General features: G+C 41.8%; 1 protein-coding gene and 2 long non-coding RNA genes across 7 annotated transcripts in view; 1 reads left to right on the top strand and 2 right to left on the bottom strand.

Moving 5' to 3' along the window:
* The window catches only part of LOC111249967 (tetratricopeptide repeat protein 21B-like), a 28,655-nt gene extending 20,111 nt beyond the window's left edge, over positions 1 to 8,544 (bottom strand). Inside the window, exon 1 of one of the 2 annotated variants that reach the window (XM_022804476.2) lies at positions 7,994 to 8,535. In XM_022804476.2, coding sequence (XP_022660211.1) covers positions 7,994 to 8,020 — 27 coding nt within the window. In that variant the 5' untranslated portion in view covers positions 8,021 to 8,535. Of the gene's footprint in view, positions 1 to 7,993 lie in introns of both variants that reach the window. The other variant, XM_022804480.2, reaches the window with a different exon arrangement.
* LOC111250285 (uncharacterized) overlaps positions 1 to 23,373 on the top strand; it is a 30,555-nt gene extending 7,182 nt beyond the window's left edge. For all 4 annotated transcript variants that reach the window (XR_015327125.1, XR_015327128.1, XR_015327129.1 and 1 more), the window contains 4 exons: positions 1,311 to 1,416; positions 1,592 to 1,824; positions 21,324 to 21,462; positions 21,796 to 23,373. This is a non-coding gene — a long non-coding RNA (uncharacterized LOC111250285). The remainder of the gene's footprint in view (positions 1 to 1,310; positions 1,417 to 1,591; positions 1,825 to 21,323; positions 21,463 to 21,795) is intronic.
* Positions 15,129 to 24,523, bottom strand: part of LOC147756034 (uncharacterized) — a 46,983-nt gene continuing 37,588 nt past the window's right edge. The window contains exon 3 of the long non-coding RNA XR_015327144.1: positions 15,129 to 15,391. This is a non-coding gene — a long non-coding RNA (uncharacterized LOC147756034). The remainder of the gene's footprint in view (positions 15,392 to 24,523) is intronic.

Below are 24,523 nucleotides of genomic sequence, written 5' to 3' on the forward strand. Positions count from 1 at the left end.
CAGTAAGCAAAGCCTCTGTAGTAGTGAGCCACGAAAGGAGTCTATTACCATTGAGGTGCTTCATGCAGTCTACCTTCATAGAGGGTTATTTAGTACTGACCACAAAAGGCAGCCTTTGGTCTTACTGCCAGTGACTGTGCAGCAGAAGGACGTTGACGATAACCAATGAAGGAGGAGTTAAGAGAAAATAGGCATTTTAAACATTTGGATTTTCACTAGCGACGACCACATCGTGAACGAAGTACATAATGAACATGAGACAAAAAACGTGTGCTCAATTCATGTGTGGCAAATAAGCCTATTAAGCTATTTTTCGGCCCAAATAGCTACATTAACTGACATTTTCGAGAATAGATTTCATTCGGGTGCCGGAAAACCGGTGTGATCTTTGTGTACATGCCTCAGCAGACTGAGTCGTTGATCAGTATGGGTTTAATTAGCTTGTGACAGATGCTGTTGAGGACTAGCAAGAAAAGGTGCGCTGGCATTGTGTAGTGCAACTGATTACTAGCTAGTTGAATTACGGGTAATTTTAATGAGTTACGCTGTACATAAATATGGCGTAAACGCGACCTATGATTTCCTTTAGTGTGCACTGTTTGCGAGGTATTAGGGAAAATTTTATCATTTCCCTCGGAGTATCTTTGTACGGTATTTATAAAGCGAACAGAAGATGACAGGGAGCAAACCTTCCGTTCGGTGATCTGCAGACCGTTGATCCCTTCGAGCTATCAGGTGTTCTAACTGCTTAGACAGTGTTTTCCTACTGATGCCTTGTCGGACACCATATGCGAACACGTGGATACGATCTCGGAAGGCATCTCTAGACACGTCCAAAACAATAGGTACTATGTATTCATAAAGCACTTGCGGCTTTAAGCAGGGACTAGTTTATCATCCAGGACTTCCGACCAAAGTCGCGATCTATGCCGACGAGATCATAAAGTCTCCATTTACCCCTGACTGCGCGCCACCCCCAATCGACATGTTGTTTTATTAAATTAGAAACCAAACCAGGAGAAATTCACATTCTTGCTTATCGTCTAAATTTAGTAGGACAGGCTTAAAGGCGCTAACGATTTCGCGTTTTGAGCTCGCATCCTTTCTTGGTATAGACAAATATCGAATAGCATAGGACTGTATGCACTATTGGCCAACACGAGCCGCATGTACACCATGCCATACCTACGCTCATTCAATATTCGCTGACGGAATGTCGAGGTTCGGTAACGTATACCAGGGAAAATAATTAATTCAAATAACACAGCAGTTATTTTACATGAGGTAAATTACGGCGTATGACGTTACAGCTCCGTGCAACCCGTACAAGCACAAATCTTCGCTATGCCATGCTGACGGCACGCTTGTGCAAACCCGATGCGATTAAGCGCAAAAACAATCAACAAAGACTAATCCGTATGTATAAGTGCTACAAAAGTGCTCTATACTCTGTAGAAATTAAAAGTCTCTATTATAAAATCAACTAATACAGTGCAACTCTGCCTAGTCATCAGTAAATCGGATGATATAATTTTCTGACTGAAAAATTATCACTGGAAAATGATTACAGCCATAAGAATTCCTTATACAGGTGGTCGCTGTGAATAAAGACACGGAAGACACGGATGCTTCTAATGAAGAGCAAATAGACTCTAATATCAGTCATACAGCCGGACGTTGTCCTCGGTATTCACAGTATCAAATCCAGCTGATTCAGAACTTCCGAAGGCCTAATTGTTCCATACGATGTTGCTTGCGTGTATCTTTCGTAGCCCACAAACAGGTGACATGACCGGTTCGAGTACACGTTGGAAAGTATATAAGGTAAGTTATACAAAAAATAAAGTGGTATTCCACTATATGGTCACATTCGTTGCGGCGCACTGATAGGACTACGGTATATTAAAAAAAAAAAAAATAATAAAATAAATAAAAAGTTAGTATGCGATGCAGGCGTCAGATATATAAATATATATATTTGCTGGTAGTAAACTGCACACCATTAGCCCTCTTCGAGAACTTCTCATGTTTGTCATTCGGCTTAATTCTCTCGAGCTATTTTCATAGTCGAAATGGTGGTAGAGCCAACTTCTTTAGGATTTGAGAAACTGTTATTAACAAACATTTTGAGATTTTGTATGTAATTTATATCTCGAGATCGATAGGAGCGTTATGCGAAGATGTTTTAAAGACATCGTTCATTATTCCAGTATAATCAGGTTCATGTCCCTTGGGGTGCGGTGTTGCGTTAGGGTATAAAATAGCGGTTTGATAGGGAACATTATGCTCAGCGAAGACAAGAACAATCTGCAAACTTGGCCTTTCTTGCTACCTTGGAACCTTCTTTAGTTAAACAGGCCAATATATCAGTCATTTGCTCGCGTCTGCTTTCCGATTTCAGTGCGCAGTACGTAGGCTGCGTAGATCAAACTTCAGGTACTATGGTGCCAGTTCTATGTTCACTTCGTGCACCCCCGGTATTCCAAAAAGCCGGGTCTGTCCAAAGAAAATGGCTAAATTCTCTTTTCGAGTATGTGAAAAGACAGTGCAAGAGTGCTTACGAACGACTTCCCCGAACTCTGTTGATAGATGCTAGCGCCAATCCTACGTTTTGTCGATTAGGATGACTCTCTTATAAGTTACAAACGTGCACCGTTTCTTTGCGCTGAAGCAACGGCGAAAATGATTGAGAGCTTTTGCCAACCATTATAGCTACAACGGGAGTCGCCGAGCGGCTCTAGTATTAGAGTATTTTGGTAACAACAACAACAGTAGTTGGTAGCAGCCACGAATGGATAGTTCTCATACGGATACGACGCACGAAGGGAACTCGTTTAGGCAATGCGGATGTAATCGGCGTTCTCATGGTGGTCTATTTGTGTGCCATTCGAGATGCAGTAGAACTAGATGTCCACTATAAAACTGGTGATGAAGTAAATCCGGCAAAAAATCATACACGAGATGGAGGTGCCGCGTGTGCAGTGTACTGACAGCAGACTGGTCGACAGACCGCTTCTTGATGTGTATAAACTTTGAGTTGGAATCAATAAAATGTTTAGCGTTCGTGCCTCATCTATAATATTTTTGAAAAGAAAGTGACCGATCTGAAAGAAGAGCATATGCAATCGACTCCAATAACAGATCACTAGACAACAACAGACGATTTTTTCGGACCTTTGCCCAGCGTACCTGCTTTCCGCCTACGGAAGAAAATAGTAGTTTTGATTGGCGACAGTATAATTGAGCCCATTGGCCGCGCTATGAAGCAGTTTCTGACCAAAAAGGCGCCAGTGACTCCCCGCGATTGAGCCCTAAGCATATATATATACAAGATATTGAAATAATGCTGACCGGGGCTGACAAAAGCATGAATACCGCAAGTAGCCCGGTAGAAGTATTCGTGCAGGATACCACGAACGTATAGAATTTGAGAAAGATAAATATATTTCACTGGTAGAAAGACCCGCAGAGAAGTTGATCCATTCCCGGCGGGTATCATTGGTCCACCTGTTACGTGTTCAGAGCTGAAAAGCGATAAACAATATTTTTGTGAGGAACGCGGCCAAAGATAATGCCAACTTTTCTGTCGTGCCTCTCTGTATCATTCAATGTCCAATTGTTAAGAGCGACTAGTACAGCTGCCAGAGCGAGGCAGCAAGAAAAATAACTTTAACATTGTCAAAAAGATCAAGCCTTTTTCAGATTTAAAAATCAGGAAGGACAATGATATAAAGATACAGAAGAGCAGCAGGTCAGAATAAACGGGAGCAGCAAGACACAACCAACATTCAAGGCCAAGACGACCGAACAGCCTGGTCAGCTTTGCGGGGACCAGTGAACAGCATCTAGCATGCGCCACATCGAGGAGTCGTCGTCGTCGTCGTCTACACATGGCACCTGCTGTTGTGTCAACCGATTCGAATAGTTACCCCCTCTTCCCCGAATGCCAACGACCGAGGATTTTGTGAAGCAAGTCCTAGCCGTAATGGCCACTCATATAGCGTTCTCAGGACGCAACGGCTTTCACCAAAGCCGTCAAAACTATACCAGGGATTGATATCTGAGTACGGGGCCGAGTTCCAGCGAGGAACTGCAAGAGTGAAGCGTTCCTTAAGCCGACAGCTTGGAAAAGCCTTGATATCGTCGTACTGACGGAAAATTCGACGACTTACCTATTTAATTTTTCCGGCTTCTAGGCTGTGAACTGTCCATACGGAAAGAATAATAGCTCAGAACGTCCTAGTGGAGGCGCGTTGGTGTGTTATAACCATCGCCAGGATTAGTGAAAAATAATGTTATCGCATTGCGTGGTCCACGCATCTAGACTGTAACGGCTTGTCCGCCGCGCTGAGAGAAACTACCTAGATGCTAATAGGAAAACTCATTAACGGTCTGGAAGCACTGTCGCGCCTTCCTGGTTTGCCCCCTAGTCATACCTAATGACTCTAACGCTCGCCACAACCGACTTATTTCAAATGGCGCATCAGGGCTCCGACACTTGTAGACCTTTGTTGTTGAATAATCAATCCAAGCTGATTGATACCGATGTTTGAAGCATACGCTGAAACATCAATTATTAATGTATTCATAATGAATGTTACCCGAGGTAAATTTCGCTTTCTCGAGAAAACTAACTCATTGAAAGAGGGAGATGTATACGAGCACACGTCCCAATCGCTATAGATCTCGTGGTGCCAGTGAAATAATCCTACGTCTCCAGAAACTAGCTTCTTCCACGTTGCCTACATGTGAGGAAACCTCCGGAGGGAGCGCACGAAGTCGTCCCGGCACCATATACCATAGATAAACATAACATTCTTTCGAGGTTATTTCGTCATCCACCTAACCCGTTACCCCCAGCAGAAATACAGCGCGGAGCTTACTATATGGCCGCGGCGCTCAAAACAATCTGCTAAATAGCGTTCGTTGCACAACAAAAAAAAGTATTTGAAGATGTTGGAGAGTCAGCAAATAACATAGGTAAAGTAGCAGCCATACAGATGGCTGACTTGTTATGAATCGACCGTATGTTCAATAAGCTCAACTGCACTGATCAGTAACTTAACTTGTACGTACTGGTCCACGAGCGGTACAATCTCTTTAGTAATGCCATTGTTTTCTGTGGTCAACAATGAGAAATACACGGCAGGGCGCTAGCTACTCGGGTGAAAGTTAGTCATGGTAGAGGTCCTGCAGATCTTCGAGACCTCGTAGAACAACAAAACAGCAGATTCTGACAGAGACCGCGATGGACGTTCAAGGAGATTGATTCTTGGTGAACTGTATTTTTCAATAAGTGTCCACGTGCCAGCATCTTGCAGGCTCAGTGAGCGCAGGTGCTTTCCTATCGGTGATTTCTAAGAAAAAAATGAACCAACTTTATTGTCGTCACGGCGTACGATCGACAAGAAGAGCGTATGCCACGAGTTGTTCGCCGGAGTGCAGACCAAGAGACTTTCCATCTTCGGCGATACGGATCACGACGGAGCGCACTTTGAAGTAGTTGGAAAGCTATAACGAATAAACAGCGTAGATTTCAGACAGAACGCTCGATAGGAACGGTATACAGTTTCCTGAGATGTTTGTTGGTTTTAAGGTCGCATTTAACTCTGCACCCCGACCTTTCTGCGTGCCTTGGCGTACGTGAGTGTGGCATGGAATTTACTCGCCTCGCCGCCTGTGACCGTACAAAAAAACAGTATAGGCATTGATGACGGAACGGTAGAACTGCCCCTTTTTCCAAAGATTGATTTTACCAAGGTTTTTTTCTGAACTTTCTTTCTGTTCACAGTATTACTTAAGGATCTTCCTGGCAAAATAAAAGGCCGAAACAGCGCAGTGTAAGTTATCCTCTTCGCGAATGACCTGCTAATCTTCGGCCTTGACAGGTTCCAAGTGCAGTAGGCTCTGGTCAGGTTTCACATGGCAATAACTAACTGGGATCCACGATCAACCTGGATAAAACGGGCGTCGTAAAATTTTGGAGGGGAAGCAGGCTTACCGTTGGCGATACACTGTTTCTCACTTAACAAATTCCAATATTTCGGGCTATTCATTTGCTCTAATAGTTATAACTTCATTTCACACATCTCAGAAAGATGCAAGATAGCATCTACCGCGTCTTGTGCAATCAGGACCCCAAGTTGCCTTTCCTTCATGACAGCGCCTTGCCTATTCAACCTCAAAAGGACGCCAGCAGCACCTAACATGGCGAATATAATTTACGAAGACCTTATAGTCCTTAAAGGACCTTAAAGGCCTATCTTTTATAGCGTGTTTTGGGCCTTCATCATATGGCAAGCAACCGACTATTTTACCTCCTTGCTGACAACCCGTTGCTCATTGAAGATGTGAGGTTTCATTTTCAACTCCCGACAGCCGGAGGCCTTCTCCGAGTATCCTAACAGGGAAAAGCAGAGGTTCGCCGAAATGAACGATGAATTTTACAGCATCGGAGTGATCAGAGAGGAAAACTCGCAAAAACTGGAGTGGATCAACCATCACGTAGTCACCCGTTCTGTGGCCCAGGGCTTCCATCACAAATTATGTACGGACGGGCGATTCCGCAAATTTAGTAAGGGGTATGTTTACAATACATGCGAGCAGAATTGGCTCTTAAATTTTTCTAAAATTTTAAAACTCACAAGTTTTTATGGGGGCTAGAGACTATATATAATTTTTTTGTCGGGTATTTTTATACAAACATGTTGCTGAATATGTTAAAGCCTATTATATTGTAACTATGTATCTTTTTTACGAGAAGAAACAAATCCTTCGTCCTATTTTCTAATTATTTACGGCCGCATCGTAACGCGTATTCTTTGAATGAAATTTTCCTCTGGACAAGATATAGAAGTTCTTGTCAATTTCTAAGTTATTCTTTAAGCTCAGTCTTTAACATAGTAAAAATGCTATATGCACAAAATGACCAAAAAATAGCATATACTTTGTACTAGCATATACTCATTTCGTTTCGATGTTATTATCGAGAGAAATAATGTTCTATTTTTAGTAACTTTTTTAGTAACCTTTGACCGAGTAATGACTGACTAACGTAGCGTAATACGCGCCTAACGCTAAACGCATCGAGAATGTTCGCTACCGGTATGCGGAGGATTGCTACTTTTAATTTTACACGTTTCCGGCCCGGGATCTATATACATACCCAACATTTCGGCCATAGCTGTCGGATCTTGCTCCAGTTTCTTGAGAAGATCCAGTCGAATCTTCTACTAATACCATGATAAATAAGCAATAATTTGATTTCATGTACACATATTCTGGTTAACTAAGTTGAAGGTTTTTGTAGAGTTTAGTCCCTCGTCTCACTTTTTGGGGCATTTCGAGAGTGTAATGAAATGTATATATGGGAAAAAGGTCAGCTCCTACCACTGTGAATAGCAATCTATTACAGCCGACTTGACAACCCTTTGGCAAAATGAGCCAAACTTAAGTCAGCAATAGATATACAGGTACGGTGAGTAGCTAACTCATCCATTGGTAAAGACATGTGTAATCGATTCTTCTACACATTTCACCCCTCCCTGCCCGCGTCGCAGTTCTGTAACTAACCAACAAAATGATGCTTACCAATCCATCAATCTATAATACAGCCCTATATTAAACAGTCGTCGTTATACAAATAGATGAATTTGTGTGTAGGAACATGTGTAACAAGCGTGAGTTATATCAAATAGTTTTTTTTTATCTTTCGTAACAACTTTACATTTTTTGCTGTGCGCTATGATATGATTTGTAGGGGCAAAACCTATATCAATGCCTCAACCATATATTGGCATCGAATGCAAAACACTATGGGGGAAATTATACACATCACATGTAGCTGACTAACAGGATAGAGTAGTAGCGAAGTGAGCGTAAGGAGCGTTTGTCGCGCGATGATCTCCATATATCCAGCATTATCTAAACGTTTAAAATATATCCCGCTACATGAATGGAGAAAAATTATGTATGTATGGTATTTATTACGTACTTTTTGAAGTAGTTCCGGGTCGCTCATTCCGTGGCTGATCTTCTACCTGTATTAATAATAAGCTGTTATGTAGTCCGTCGTACGATTCTATGAAGTCGATTAAACGAATGTTCAGATGGCCTTTTACGCTGGTAAAACGCGTTTCGTCTGTTTGGTACGATGTGTAGGTTAGCAAACACGTTTTTATGTGTTTTGGTAACAGCCGCATCAGCTGCCAGTTACCAACCCATCCACTTGTCTATGTTCTGGTGAGTTAATATTAGCTTGTCGTTAAAATCCGAGTGAATCCGTGTCATTTGCAAACGTCTACCGCCACAATCGATAAACGACACTCGTGTTACTGATATGGTTTGTGGCACTTGAAGGAACCCTATCACCCGAACAATTTCGAATCCTTGGCTGGGAGTTGGGTTGTTTTTAATATGGCAGCACCATTAAAGTCCACCTTATAGGCGCATGCAGAGCTTCACCCCTCGTTGCTGGCTCTTCTCTGTGTGACTATTACGTAGCCACTGTTAGGACTGCGAAGCAAACGGGTGAGGCTGGCCGCATAAACCTAGCGAAAGAGAACGCTCAACACTCCGTTGCCGTGGAAACTAGGCATCAAATCAGCTTTAATGTGTGCTTCTTACCTTCGCAGGTGACCAAGAGTTCAAGCATTGCTTGGCTCCGGCTCTACATCTGTTTGGAGTATGCTGCGGGTATAGATTAGGCAATGCCCGAATGATTCGTCATGAGGAGAAAATGTGTTAGTTACTAGGGATGAATACATATTTATCAAACATTTGTTATATTTAATGCTTGCAAGAGTCCGAGTTTGGAGCTGACAACCTTTACTGCGATGCATGATGGATGGGCATGCGTTTGAAGCCTTAAAATAGCTCAGATAGAACCAATAAATTATTATAATTATCCTGGTCCGTTCACACTCAGCTAATATATAATCCTGGGATGCTTCCCGTAACCGCAGAGACATTTGTGTCTCATTTATATTGTAATTGTGATACAGAATATTGTCAACTCTTCGATGATTCTGCGTACAGATAAAGTGCTAGGCGAAGAAACAGCTTTGACGAAAACCATACGGCGTGTTGTTTATCTTCCCATTCTCCACAATGTTAATACGATAAAAAAAGATTTCAGTTCTTAACTGAATGTTAAGTACCATATTTTTCTGATTTCTATTGTCTTGTTCCTTTTATAAACGGTATGATATTTTTTCCTCCTTCGAAGGGTAAATCGAGTAGGGGTAAATTGAAGGGTAAATGAGAATAGTAACTTTTCACAATGTTTTGGGCCTGAGAAACAGTACTGTATTGTCACGCCGCAGCGTACCCCTTCAGTGGCCATTGCACACTAACAAAAGTAGGACCACACTGTTTGATAGTGACAGCAATAGCAATAAAAAATAATAACAATAATAATGGCTGTTGTTGTTGCTCTTCTTATAATAACAAGGCTCAAATAAAAATACAAAACTGAACCAAATCCCCCGCAGCTGTGATACAATATGTATGTACGATGGATACATATTAAACGACAATCCCTTGAACCCCAGAAAAAACTTGGCGTGAGTCAACAGCGTAAGTGTAGTCTAATTCGTTGGACGTTTTTCGTTTGCGCCGAACGGCGAAAGCAAATACAACGCATCGACCACAACAATCACGCCAGCTTGAAGCCAACTTCAGCGTCGAACCGGGTGGCCTTTCGATACGCTAGCAATAATTTTCCGCGCTCCATTTCCCTCTCCACATGATTCGCGCTTTTAAAAACTTGGTCACGCCGTTTCGGTAACACCAGTACCTTTAGTGGCGTCTGAAGTATAATTATGGGTTCTATCTCTCTGACCGTCTCCTCCTTGTATTTTCCGCAGTTGATGTTTCGATTCCACGGCGTTTTGCTAGCTTTGGTCGAAGCTGGGCGTTTGCTGCGTCGGTTTCTGTGACTTTTGTCGCTACTCGCAGTTGTTTACCTTTTACATCTTTTTCTCTACTTTAATTCTCCGTAAGAGAAGTCATTTCGTGCCTGAATCACCTTGCAGCGCTCCACACAGAGTTGCCAATGCTGCTGTTGTTGTTTTCGCTCTTTTTTCCCGTTATGTAATCTCTTTCTGATCATGTGGCCGGCCATGTTGAATTTCTCGTTGTCGAAAGCCCCCACACGCTTTAGCAACGTATTATCGTTGGCGACCGCTGTGTTTATCTCTCCTCTTTGTTGGCTTGTTTCGTCTTTTTCTTTGATAAGTTCATACTCTGCAAAACGAGCAACGAAACCCGAAATGCAACAGAAATCGGTGATAGACCCTCGCGGAAACATTATATAGAATATAGACACCGTTCGCTTTAAACCGTAGCATTCGCTACCGGCAGTGTCAATCCACGTATTCCAATATCAGTGATGGTTTCTAAATAGCACCAAGTCACTCGTTAGGAACAAAGCGGAGCGTCCGCAGAGCAGCTGTTAGCAGAGACAAAACAACAAATAAGATCATCAACCACCTTTCGTTCTGCCCGTTATATATTAGCTAGTGGTGCTGGCCCAAGCATTCGAAAAACTAACATGAATAATCAAATGGGTTATTGATATTAATAAATAACAGATTTGTAAGTCGGTTTGCTTACTAGGTTCGAGGACACTTCAGAGCGGTCTATGTTCAACGACGACCCCGTGATGGCTCGGTGCCAACACGCTTGTCTATCAGATTTAGAAACACGAAGATGCCTAGGTTAGAGAAGGTCCGGGTGTCGACGCGCCTCCTTTGTGCGAAGATGATGGCTCAGTCATTCGAAGCAGTGCTCAATGGAACTACCGAATGTAGAACTAGAAATATTTAGTAAATTTGAAACCAGGTGTGGATTGAAACACAGTTTTTGTTTCAGGGATGGAGGGGGCCGCCAGCCGTTTTGACAGCGACATCTAACCATGGTAGTGGAATTGGGCATGTAACCTAGAGCCTTCTATGGTTAATGATGGTATTAGTAGGTCACAGTAGGAGTTGATGGAGGCATAACACTATAGACGCAATAGTCATGCGCCATCCATTGTACGCTAATTGTAGTTGCTCAGTGAGAAAGATGAGGCAGAGATGTTTCAGGTTTTAGGTCTACTTCCTTTAATTAATGGCATCCCTGCCTCAGACGGCTGGTGGCACCAAACGAAATGTGTGGAAAACTTTGAACCTAGGCCAGCCTATGTATGTTTAGTAGGGAAACAGATTTTCTGTTGCACGATGGCGAAGGGACAGAATCTCAACAGTCCCTGGGGAAGAAGCAGTTACATTCGCCTGGTAAGAGTGGAGCAGCATTAATCGTGAAAGCATGAGTTTCCATCATAGCTGTAGATAGTGTACCCACCATGGAAATAATTTCACGGCGTAAATGCTACACAAACCCCCTTTTTTTTGACCTTTTTCCACATCCGCGACTAATCGCACCCGCTGCACATAACCGTGTGTCGATAATGTCACTCTTTTTAACTGGCGGGTAGCAGCTCGTCGTGGGAGAAAATCGCAGATTTTTTACTGCGTACAACACCATAGAGATGTCCTCAGACACTGACATTGACAAGATGGTTCGGTCGAAACGAGTCAACGTATTTATATGGCATAGATCACTAAAAACGGGTTCAGTTTCTAATATCTAAACAAATCTTATGCAGTACTGAGTAATGTGTGGGCTGCCTTTTATGCTAGAGTTACAGTTTTTCGCAAGAGTAGTGATAACCGCCAGTGCGTATTTCGTACTAATATTTCTTTATTTATATGTCATGTTTTTCGAAGTTTATACTGTGGAAAGGAGGCATCCCGGAGCAGGTGAAGAAAACACTCAAGAAGATCGATTAGCTAGCTTAGCGCATGATTATTGCTGGCTCCAGCGAAAGCAACGAAAAAAGCTAATCCTGAGTAAGTCAGTGAGCAAGCCTGAGTGAGCATTAAGCGGGGATTTGGCCTTTGAAGGCAGCAAATAAAGGAAAAGTGTATGGCGAAACAGAACATCAACTGGATAATGATTGGACAGAAAATTAGGATGAGATAAGGCGCCATAAGGTACCGACGAAAATGGATCAAAATCAGGCGCATATACTACAGCATATTATACAAATATTATACAAAAAAAAAAAAGCAAATATACATTATATTAGTATTACTTATCACAACTAGGTTTCTCTGTTCAATCGGTGCCGTAAACAAAGAGTTGCGATCTCCCCGATTTTATACGCGTAGAACAAATGCAACATGTGAATACAGCATCGGGAATATGGCGAAAATGCCCCTTTCAAGTTCATGTAAGCGTGTTCACGGAACTTTTACTTAATTGATGGTATATCGATACCGGTCGCCCCGTTCACGTTCAGCCTACCTTGAAATTCATAAGAAAGCTAGTTGTCAACTGGCAGCGTGATTTTCAATAATAATTGTTTTACTTTGGACCATTCGCGCAATACAAGTCGAAACATGTTATATGAGCTTTATGTTCTTGTATACAAATTACTACACCAAAGCCTATCTGACACCTGAATTTGCTATAGGTCCTGTATGATATAGGTTGTTTTTAACGAAGAAAAATGCTATAGAGGGGGAAGACTATATTTTTACATGTACTGAAAGACTGTGGCGGCCATAGGGACTCGACTATTTCAGTATATCTTTATCACGCAAAGAGCCCGAATAACAACTAATTATCGGTTGCCTTTGACTATTCCAAGCAACTCTGATCAACCAGTAAAACGTTTCTAATTCAATGTTTGACACGAGATTTTTTTTTATCTTGTTTTTAACAAAAAGGTTCTTTTTAGCTGCCTGCTATACCACAGCGCGATCCTATGTAAACTTATTTCCACTAGGCATTTTTCGGATCCCGCAAGTATTTCCCAGCTGCCAGCTTACAGGACTCTTCGGACATTGTCACCAGGACAGTGAGCTGCATGTGCTCGGCTTTGTCGTCATGCATCCTGCACACGTGTCCCTCAAGATTGATATTAGTAACATTTTTCCTCTTCTAGAAGCCTACCTTCCCATTTTCTGACATATATGCGTAAGGGCAGTGGGTTCTCTAAGAGAGTTTAGTATACCTCAGGGATGTAGATGCCCTGAACAAGTTTTTTCGTGTAATGACATTGTAAAGTGGGTAAACATTGTAGCGGGTGGGGTGTTAGCGATAATCAATTTTCATCGCACCTAAGCGATATCGGAGTCAGGAAAGGGTAATCCCTTACAATAATGAAAAAAATCATTTTTTGATTTTCATCACCTAATAAAAAAATAAAAGAAACGTCAGCCTTAATTAGGTTTCTTTAATGACTTACCACGATTCATGTATCTCGGCTACCTAGACCGGTGAGCGACACGAAATTCTATATCGGCTTACCTAGTCACCCCCCTTCCGCCCGGAAAGTTTCCGCCAGTTTTTGCTACGTTGAAGACAAAACAGAAGTGTCGTATAGAAATGAGACTATTAGTAGTCAAGGGCAACGAGGTCTTGAATAAAGTCGACAGTCATAGTAAAGCCCGCCCTGGCTAAAATAAACAGGACATCGCTAGCAAGGCTAAAATCTGACAGTAAGCCATTAGTGCAGTTGGTACTGGCATTAACCAACAGCAAATTAAGGCTGGAATACGTGCATCAAAAGGCAACACAATGACGGTCCTGCAAATAAACGTATTGAGTGCGAATTAGCACCGATTTATTGGAACCAGTTACTACAGGGTGGGCTTATTAAGGCGGTTATTCACACTAGCCAGACGTTACACTTGGACATCATTCCGCGTCTAATCAGGCTGGCGTATTTACGGTCCACATAATAATGGTATAAAGTAGTTCCTTCTTGTTTTAGGCAATAAAAAAACTGATATTCGACGCAGGTCGACCACAAAAATGACTACAGCCGACGCCGACGAATGATTACCCAATCTATACACTGTATTATAAATACTGTATATTGTGTACATATGGGTCGAGCGCACGTATTCTCGTTTATTCCGAGCCGTACAGTCTTTTTGTCTGCCTGGCGTCGAATGCCGTTACATTGAATATAAATCAGATTTGACCCGTTCGTTTCCACAGGGCATTTAAGACGAAGTCAACCGCAATTCCTAACCAGTTTGCCTTTCCTACACCTTTTTACTTTCGGTGTAATAATCACCACTATTGTTTTTCTCATAGATTTGTCCGTGCGTAGAAAATTCGCGCATAAAACCTACATAGTTTTTTCTGGCAAACCACAAGTGGCCTTTCAGCCTGAACCTTGATTCACCATTTGCACTAATGACTCTAAATCGTAGATAAAATAAGTCAATCTTTTAAAACAAACAGTTTAAAGAAAACAGCACTGCGCCGCCGTGAAGCTGCTCGCCAGTGGCTCGAAATAACTACGTTTTCCCCGTACAACTATTTTTATGCAAACCGAGCACAGAAGAAAAAATGAAGGAAATGAACTATATCCGTAAAGAAGCGGGTGATCTATCAGCTCCATAAATCTCAACGAGCTAAACTTTAACTTCAACGACTTTGTCAGCAATTGAGAACGCTCGAGCCGCTCAGGACATGAATGCCGGTTGATAAGCGTGGCAACAATGTCTGTAGCCATTTTCCTGCTTGGTGTCACTGCGGCGAACGAACATCGCTTTGGCTGCTATCGCCACCGACTATTTATAACAAGATATGGTCCGGCAAAGAAAGTCGACTTTCGAAGGCAACAAGGCGCTACCATAGCACAAATGACAGCAACCAAATGCAGTGTCGTCGGCCACTGCAATGAAATCGGTTGTAGCTGCAAATGGGGCTAAGCAGACGACGCGGCTGTGCTGCAGACGACGTGACATCCGTGCCAATTCAGCTAGTCGTCTGCTGCGTCCGGCGTTGGGCCGCGTACAGATTTACATTACTATCTGTGTTCCACTTCTGCGAGTCTGATATTGGACTTAATTACGCATGCTCATCATGATCTCTTTATTTAAGCTTGTGCTGAGAGCGGCGTTCGATATAGAAAACAATGACTCATGGTTGAATCTGGACAGGATTGATTTCAAGCAATTGTATATACTTACTTTCAGCTATCGCACATGTGCAAAAATATAGAGTTTTGCTCTAATTTTGTTGATGGCTGTAATGAAATAGGAGTAAATACACTTGACAAGTAATGCTTCTTCCTTTATTTGCCAGTCAGTGTATTAACGGCCTTGGATAAAGGCAATTGATCCGTTAGAGGAAAGCGATCGAAAGATAGTATTGTGTGAGTTTCACATGATATCTGACGTTTCTATTGGTAACTTTACGGGCATGTGACAGACCTTACAAGAAGGATAATCATTGATCCAGTTCACTGTGTGGCTACTAGATAGGTACACATACTCCTATCATCAGCAGGCCTTAATCATTTCTCCTAGATATACGCCTCTACCTGAAACAAACAAAACAGCTTTTTATGAGGTAACAGCTGATAACGAATGAGTCCACTCTAACCAAGATAAGGCACTGTGATGGGCACTTTACCTTCTTTAGCAACAGATTGTAAAATTGTTACTTGAAATTATAACGTATATGATCCAAAAAAATGAAACCGGTTGCATTTGCGCTCGGACGTAGCAGCTTCTGTGAACCGACACCGTTTCAACGTGAGCGCAGCGTACACGCAACGGTGCGTGCCGTTGCAAAAAAAAAATGTAGTAATGACAATGTTACACCGGGTCTCTCCTGTATTACGAGTATATAATACGGGCTTATTTACGCCAGCTAAATGTGCTTTTTGGTTACTGATTTATATGTATTAGCGTAAACGGCACCGATCAATCTCTCAGTGAGAGCTATTGTGACCATCTGTAAAGACTGGATTAGCGATTATGATGAAGTCGTGTGAATCGTATTATACGGCGGCTGATAGGAAGCAAGATTTTTTGATTTACGCAGATTTGAAATACGTAGATTCAATGAAGATACTCGAAAACGAACTTACGTTCTTGTATATATTGAGGCAAATTTGACAAATGTTACCAAGGCGTGACAAAAAGGCCTTTTACAAAGAACACCAGCACTGTCGGCGTTGTATTATCGTTGATTTTCAAAATATTATAAATTAATTGACAAGTATATATATATATGCAAATGTGTAGCATGTGATAACAAGACGAAAATCAAATAGATGCCTATTCTACTTTAAGCGTTCTGATATGTATTAAGAACGGACAATCCTAATGGACGGATTCAGTTTGGCCAGCTTTAGAATTTTGTCCCTTGTGAGTTCCACACCAGGAACAAGCTTAAAATGAACGGTCGCTTGGTCGATTAATCGCTATCGTATACGTACATGAATAGAGCGGAAAAAAAGCTCTACCGCTTTCAGTGACATTCAATCATTATGGAAAGCTCTTTGCAGAATTGTCCAGCCCTCAATTTTAGATTTGTTTCAAATTTGAACTAATGTCTCCGATGACAGACAGACAGACTTTTTACTGCTATTGTTATAGACGGAAATTGCATGACTAATCAGCTCAAAAGCTTCTGCATCAGCGGCAAAATGGCCTCTTTCATTACCTTTACTACCATTATACAATGGTAAAAATCGAATATTGCCTTTTGCCAATAACATCGTCAGCTATCCGACCAACCAATCGTAAGTCATTCTCAATTTCAGAGGCCAAAGCTGATGACGACTTTCGAGCGTTAATTGCGATCTGCGGGTGTCTGGTGCATGTATTCCGGAAGGCGCTGTATTGAACAAGTTCTTCTTGGATGCTAAAATTGGCTACCTGACATAGAGTAAAGGAAATAGAAAAAGAAAAACTCTGTTCATCTATTACTGGATCTAGGAGTCAAATCAACCCAAGACCGTTTCAGTGATCATAGTTCTACTTCGATAATATTTAGAATCAGTAGCCAGGAATGTGGAAAAGGTTGGAATGAAATAGAAAACGCTGCAAAAGTCATCAGCCGACTGGTGCTATGAGCTTTGCTGGAAAAGCCAGAGTGAAGTAAGACGCTTCGCGTTTTACCAGTGTTAGGGCAGTCTTACGGTAGTTTCCAGCCCCTATAGAATATATCCGGAAAAGACGGTTAAATGCTCTATGAATACTTCAAAACGTACATAAGCATTTACAGATTTGCCGTAACAACAGACGGCGACATACATTGAAAAGTCTGTCGACACCAGCATCACCCTGTACGCTGCACGGACGAATTACTATGTACCGACAAAATCGAGGCGAACGTATAATAATAGAGCTCAGTGTTTTTTACTATTTGATTGTGAATGTGCAGATACGCGAAGACCGGTGCTGACGTTGTGTCGATCTGACTTTTCTGTGATTGCATTTGTGACACTCATTGTGACGAAATTCATTAGGTTTTCCAGTGTAGTAGTAGTAGTAGTAGTAAACACTTTTTGCACTTAGTACAGATGGCTAGAAAAGCTACTTTTACGCTAGCAAATGATTGACAATGCCCGTGGGCATTGACTGTCTGTGCTGCGGAATAAGCCAGTGGCTAACGAACAGATTTTCTTTTGCCCTTCAGACTTTTCTGTTCTGCTTTATATCTCTATGTGCACGTATGCACTGTTTCGATAAAATGACGCGCGGGAACGCGTCTCTGTCCGTTAATTATAAAGAACTGCTCTAAGTAATTTCAGTTCAGCTAATTATTATAACATTTCGTATCGTGGTCTATGGATCTGTGTGACTCGAAAAAAGCCATAGAAAGTGTTCCATGGTATTGTGAAAATATGTCTTTAATTTACTCATAATGAAAGTTTTGTTCTTTTCATTCGATTACAGTGTTTATGTAGACTCTAGGAATGATGCATTCGGTACAAACTTTTACAGTTCAAATTATAAAAACAAAAAATAGATAATAAAAACACTTAAAAAAAAAAGCCAAAAACCTACCGAACGCTGTGTCTGATACAAAAAAAATTAACTCAACTTTCCACTGGTCTATCCGTTGACTTTTATTTCAACAAAATAGTAAATATTGCCATTTTTCGCCCACATGCACAGTTTGTCCGAGCTTTTCTTTTTTTTTTTTCTTCCATTTACCCGTATCGTTTCGTATATGGCCCGCATACGTCACCATACCACCTCAGGCTCGCTGCTCTGGTACACTTTTTCCTGGTGTTTTGACTGTTTATTCGCAGTCTGGCGAAATTGCCTGTAACAAGCGGAACGACAACAGATTTCGATTGCACTCCGGCTGCAACACAACGGCGACTGTTGTTGCTGTTGTTGACGCCATCGTTATCGTCTGCGTCAGCGACGGCCTCCATCAGTGAAACACCGTTGGAAGCGATAACGGCTCCTTAATCTGTAGTTCGTGCCGAAAACGCAGTTCATTCTAGCCTAACATCCTTTACGTCTTTGGAGATTCTTCGCCCGCCTGTCCGATTTTCGTCAAAGTGTTTTCGTCATGTCGTCGTTGTCGTCATGTTCTTCTGAAAAACGGCATCTTCCATCGGCCACTCTAGCGATCCGTACATTTTGCGTACTGCTCGTTACAGACGAGTTGCCAGCTGATTGGGGATGATAATTGTTATTTCTGCAACCAGTTACATCGCAAACCGCACCGTATCCCGCCCGTTGACTTTGGTAACGCGCGGACGCCGAATGGTTCAGCGTCCGATGTCACCCGGACGTAATTGTGTCGGTCGGTTGTTCCTGTTATTACTGCTGCTGCTGATACGATCGCGAGGCTAAAAATATCGTTTTTAAAGCCGTTCGCTGACATTGACGTCAGCTAAGGCGTTCTTGTTTCACTCTTGGCGCTACTCCGACGCTTGCTACGTACGGATACCATTGGTGCAACGCTGCTACTACACCAATGTGAAAGGCGAAAAGCTACTGACGATAATGATGAAGGACAAGACGCTCGCTACTTTCGCAAGTCAGAGGAGCAGGAAACATAGGCCGTTTGTTAAAAATTAGAAGGTGGTGGGGAACTAAGCTGGGGGGGGGGGGGGGGGGGAAAAAAACGGCCACCAGACAGGTTGGGAAACTGCTAAGTGGCGTTAACATTGCGAGCACGGCGAAAGGGTCGACCGATCGTTATCGCGTATATTGGTTTGTATTGATCTTAAAATGAGAGTTGACTCGTTGTCAACAGTACCTTTTCCCCTTTGTAAAAAGTGGGGCAGAAGCCATTGTCGACTCGACCAAGTGGACCTCGGCACTGACCCGTACCTGCTAGGGCGTACGTGTGGACGCACTGTGAATATGTAAATACAATGGAAATAAGCTGGGCCGTTGTTGACGAATTTAAGGACAAGGAACATGAAAATTTTTCTTATTTAAAAACGTTTTTGAATACTTTTTGATAATGAAATAAAGTACATTATAAATAGGCTTTGTACAGAATGGGCAAAAATAACTCAACGGTTAGAAAATCTTCATTTTACAGCTATTAAAGCTAAATTCGGTCTTTATTGCAATTATATACATGTCTCCTGCTACATTAATCGATTCAAAATAAAAACTTGGTCATTTTTTTGCCCTATCCTCTACACATATTTATAGTTGAGCCGTTAGGTTCCTTCGTTTTTCGCTTATGCCTGGATGCATCCTAAGATGTATTGTTTCATTTCAAGTGCACCCGACTTTGTTTGTTCCATTGACCTTACGGCGCAAGTATCGCCGTTAGAGTAAACGTTACTACACACGTAAACTAGGCATTTCCTATAAGCCTAGGATGAGGGTGAATACTTATCAGTGTAAAGGCTGATAACAAGAATAAGACTTCCACGTTGCTTTTAGTTAGTTCTATTGAGTCTTCTATGTATCCAACGTTCGTTTCATAGCGTAACTGCCATAGTAAACGTAAGTGTCATTTAATCGTTATATACGTGCTACCCCATTTTTATATGTCCATATGCCTGCAAGGTCTCCAATAAGTGCTCACGGAAGGCGAACTTGGGCGAAACTGTTCGGTGCCATCTGTCATCCGATGTAACAGTGTCCTTGTTGTTACGGCTCTCCAACTCTCAGGAAACTTGAATAAAATGTACGGGTCCCATTCAGTCGTGGGGTCTGCTTCAGGGGTCGTATAGTTACTGCTGTCGTGTAGAAAATGGCGATCCATTAGCTAATATTCTATTGCAGCTGCCCAATTCTGATCGGTGTCAGAGACGGGTCGATGTTTGAGGCAGGTTGGTTTTCCTGTGACCCTACTATACGATGAGGAATCATACTCCTTGATAAGTAGTCATATATACGAGTGAATGATGACTTGAATAGGGCCAAAAACCTTGGAAAATATGTGACGTTACGTGCCGTTGGCCCCTTAGATACTTACCATAATATCATCAACAATAACATCGATGATAATAGAAACAGCGACGAAACAAGTAATATTATTAATATCATTATAATATTGGGCGCATGCAGAACGTTCAACGCTTCACTAGGTTGCGGCAAAATCTATTTATGCCTCCAAGCTGACTTCATTCACGAAGCATTTGTTCGAGTAGATGGTACAGCTGTGCGTGTGTTTGTATGACAGAATGCTAACGTTAATAGGGGGATTAAATGGGGAAGAAAAGGCTGCAGGACGACAGAGCCAATTCAAGCTGGCCGGCGATCGTTGAACGAGTAATACATACCGGGTGTAGAAATTTAACGACAGATTCGGCCTGATCTATGCCTACCCATTGGAATGGGTTGATGGCATAGCCTTTTCGTTGCGTAGAGCCCTTAAGCATCAATTTAATTAAACAACAGGCTACAGCCGTAATCACAATATAGAGACACAGCGTGGAGTACAGGCCCAATTACCGGACATAGGACACGGCTGTTACAGCAAACTATACATGGCTGCGTGCCGTGCAGACGTTCTGATATTATAAATGGGTTATCTCGTATGTGCTTCTAAGACTGTCAATAAGCAGCAAAACTCTGAATAAAGATGTAACTAAGAAGAAGCTTCTAGGTGAAGCTCCTTTCAACTGCTGTAGTCCGAAAGCCCTACACGATTTGAGAGGGATAGCACTACAGGACGGCCTGACGCTCAGTCCATATGTATGCTTTGGTACGTGGCAACCATATGTAGTCGATGTCCGCTTAAGCGCGGAAAGTGTAAGAACGCCGTTGCTATTCGGGAGTAGCTAGTCGTAACGGGTTCGTTAATTGCTCAAGCCATAACTATTGGATTCTTAACGGCTGAACGGCAGCGCATTAAATTCTATTCTACTAACCGTAGTTGGTCGTATACAGTAGTAGACTCGTAATACCGATATAGTCAACTTAAATATTAGAACTTACGTTCCGGTCTGTTCGTTGCTGGTAACGTATCCGATTTTACTGCGAAGATTTTACATAACATAAATTGTGATGCTTGATATTAACTTCTTCTAGCGAAATCCGCTTTATGCACTCGATTCGTTTCTGTGTGGGCCAGGAGCGTGGAATATGTCTCAAGGCACCCCGAATCGCTGGCCTTATGGAAGGTCCTAATTCACACGACGTATGGAGGGGCATCAATCCATTGACAAAGGTTCGCCAAATGATTCCTATGTACTTTAATCTCTGTTTGCCTAAGGAGGTCCTTGATGAGAAATTGCACAAAACAGATATTTTAAATCACAAGAAAATTCATTCAATAACTTATGTAATAACTTTGCTATTGGTTATAATAAAATAGCAGTAAATATGCTCCAAAATCATGTAGACAGAGGCTTACGCGACGCTGCGCGACAGCGTACGAAAAGTCCTGGTGCTGCATTTCTGTAACATAATATTTTTCTATATTGTACCAGCTATGATGCGAAGCACTTAACTGAAACTATCGTAATGATGCCTAATAGTTTTTGTTCCTCTAATTTTGCAGCTGACCGAGATTTCGGTACCGCAAATCGCTTCGCACAGAAAGGACCGCAGGCAACCAATGTTTCACGTGTACCAGAACATGTCCGCCTTCGGTCATCTTTTTAAGCGCAAAACTACGATATCATCTCTATGCCAAAAATCATAATCTGCTTAGATGAAGGTCTTCAAGCGTTATGTATCTAAACGTAATCTATCGACTGTTATGTAGGCATTGTTTTCGTGAATTCCCACTCAACACACTATGACGGTACCAACCCGATTGGCGAATATGATTATAGAGACTCAGAAAATGATCACGAGCTTCATCGAACCGACAGAAATTCACCTCAACTGCTTTTCGCTATATCAGGCAGTTTGCTCACATTTGTCCACAATGCCCAGTGCATGCAGTAGCAGAAAAAAAACATGACAGACTCGCTCTAACCGAGTTATGATTCGTAGTTGTTCAATCCTCTTAGTTAGACGCTAGGAACGCTGTCCCGCCATCTATTCGCTTGATCACGACCTCTATCAAAACAGCACGAAAACGGTGCTGATCAGGATTCAGCGTCACCAATAACACCATGAAAAATCGGTCGAAGCAGACACATCTATTTAGGTACATATTGTAGCAGCAGAAGACACATTGGCACATTAAAACAGAACAGCGGGGTTCATTGCCGAAACAGAGTATGAAAATAGGTTCAAAATGGGGACCGCTTTTGTTCATCTCGAGAAGAAAATGCATTGACAACTGTCTCCCTCAGCGGTTGCGTCTTTGAGAGTTGGACACACTCAGGAAGGTTGCAGCATACGGAACCTTGTACAATTCGTGATGGCTGAAGTGGACAGCAGAGCGAGCGTCATAAGTCGTTTGGTGTAAATTGCTAATGCGATTCGAGTCTAGACATTCACGAAAAATGTTTTCCGAGAATGAGCTTTATAGTTGGATGAATGGAAACGGAAGAAAAGTGTTGTCAAGCACGCTGGCGAAACGTGTGGCCTGTGAGGCTATGAGGCCGACCACAGGTACCTCTCGTTTTAACGAACTAACACAATTTAAACAACTCTAAAATTTTAAGACACTTCACGCCAACAGTCAGCCTGAGCAAACTGGGTTTCTACTACCGGCAACTAAATGAATGGAGTTATAACATGATTGATCATAACCTGAAGGCGGGTGATTTACAAAGGTAATTCATAAAGATGGGTTCGAAAACGTCATTACAAAACATAGATTTATTAAGATCCGCACAGGACTTTTGGTTGGTAGGCTATCATTCAATGTAATCGTGCGAAGTATTATTTGAGACGTTTAGTTAGTGACACGATCCAGCGATTTATGATCTCAAGGGTAATCAATCTGACCCAAAAGATAACCCATTTATCTGGGCATTATATAATCACATGTCTCTAACAGCTTAACGAATTACTGCTTAAATAAGAAGGAACAACATGTTATAACATGAGTCCCGAGTTTCGTGAATAATAAAGCTAAATAAAATATAATGCAAACACTAAAAATCGCCTCGGACGAAGATCCCGACTGATAGTAGAAACGCAATTACGTAAAAATAAAAAACCTAAATCTTAAATAGTATTTTCGAGTGATACAATATTAAACGTTATCTTAGTAGAATCGTGTGATGCTAAAGTCTTATTTTTCCAGAATGCCTAGTGCATGCAGTAAGAAAAAACAATGTATGTTAGAATGCTAGTTGAGGTAAATTCCAATTCTCGACAATGTTCCATGTTAACAGGTACACTGTTTGGTTCGTTTAAGTAGAGTGAGATTCGATCCGTACTCCGCTTATATCTATTGGCTTATTTCATTTTGCTGGTTAACTGGCAGTTACGCTCATCGCTAGCTGGGCCTGCTGATTGGTTTACTCGAACGAATTCTATAAGTATAATCAAGGGGTAACAGTACAGTGGTAACGTGTTTACCTACTAGGCTGAAGGACACGTAGGTTTCAATCCGAGCGTTGATGTACTTCGTTCCGTACAGAAAATTCCAGCCATTTTAGTCAATGTCTGACGACTTAAATGCCGGACGTAAAACTCGAAACAAGGTACAAAATTAACTATAACATAACAGAACGCTGATAACCGGTAACCCACGAAACATGGACAAAACGCGCAGCCAGGAGTCAACAACGATCAAGTCTTGTTAAACCGAATTGGTCATTGGCCTATGGCAGGAAAGATAAATCTGCCATTGTTTCAGTCAAAATAAAGTAATTGCAGAAGTCTACTAAGGGGGAAAATTAGACACCATCGGGCATTGAGAACGCTCACCGGCTTGGCCGTTCTGATTGATCTGATGTTTTAAATCCTATGTATTATAGATAGCGCAGAAGCTCCGATTGCTGCAGTTAATTGTTCTTTTTTATTGTATAGCAAACGCATAATTAATCTGAAGAATCGTTAGTCGATAACAATATTGTCCCGTGGAGGCACTGAAGCAGTTACGTCAATTAGAGCTGGATATGTCATTTTTTTATGTATCTACTCTAGGGTAGGAGGTGCTGATTACTACAATGTAACACGTATTTTGTAAAATCAGTAGTAGCAATGAAGTTCCTTGGCATTATAACTTCGCGGCAATAACTTCCAGTATGCCCCACGATCTCTACCACCTAAATCTATGAAAACATTTTGTGCATCGAATGCCTCATCATGTTTATATATATAGAATTATAAGGGCCAATTAGACCTCTATTGACTACATTAGCTAATACTTCTTATAA

The sequence above is a fragment of the Varroa destructor genome, unplaced genomic scaffold, assembly GCF_002443255.2.
Source record: "Varroa destructor unplaced genomic scaffold, Vdes_3.0 BEIS01000004.1, whole genome shotgun sequence".
Taxonomy (NCBI): Eukaryota; Metazoa; Arthropoda; class Arachnida; order Mesostigmata; family Varroidae; genus Varroa; species Varroa destructor.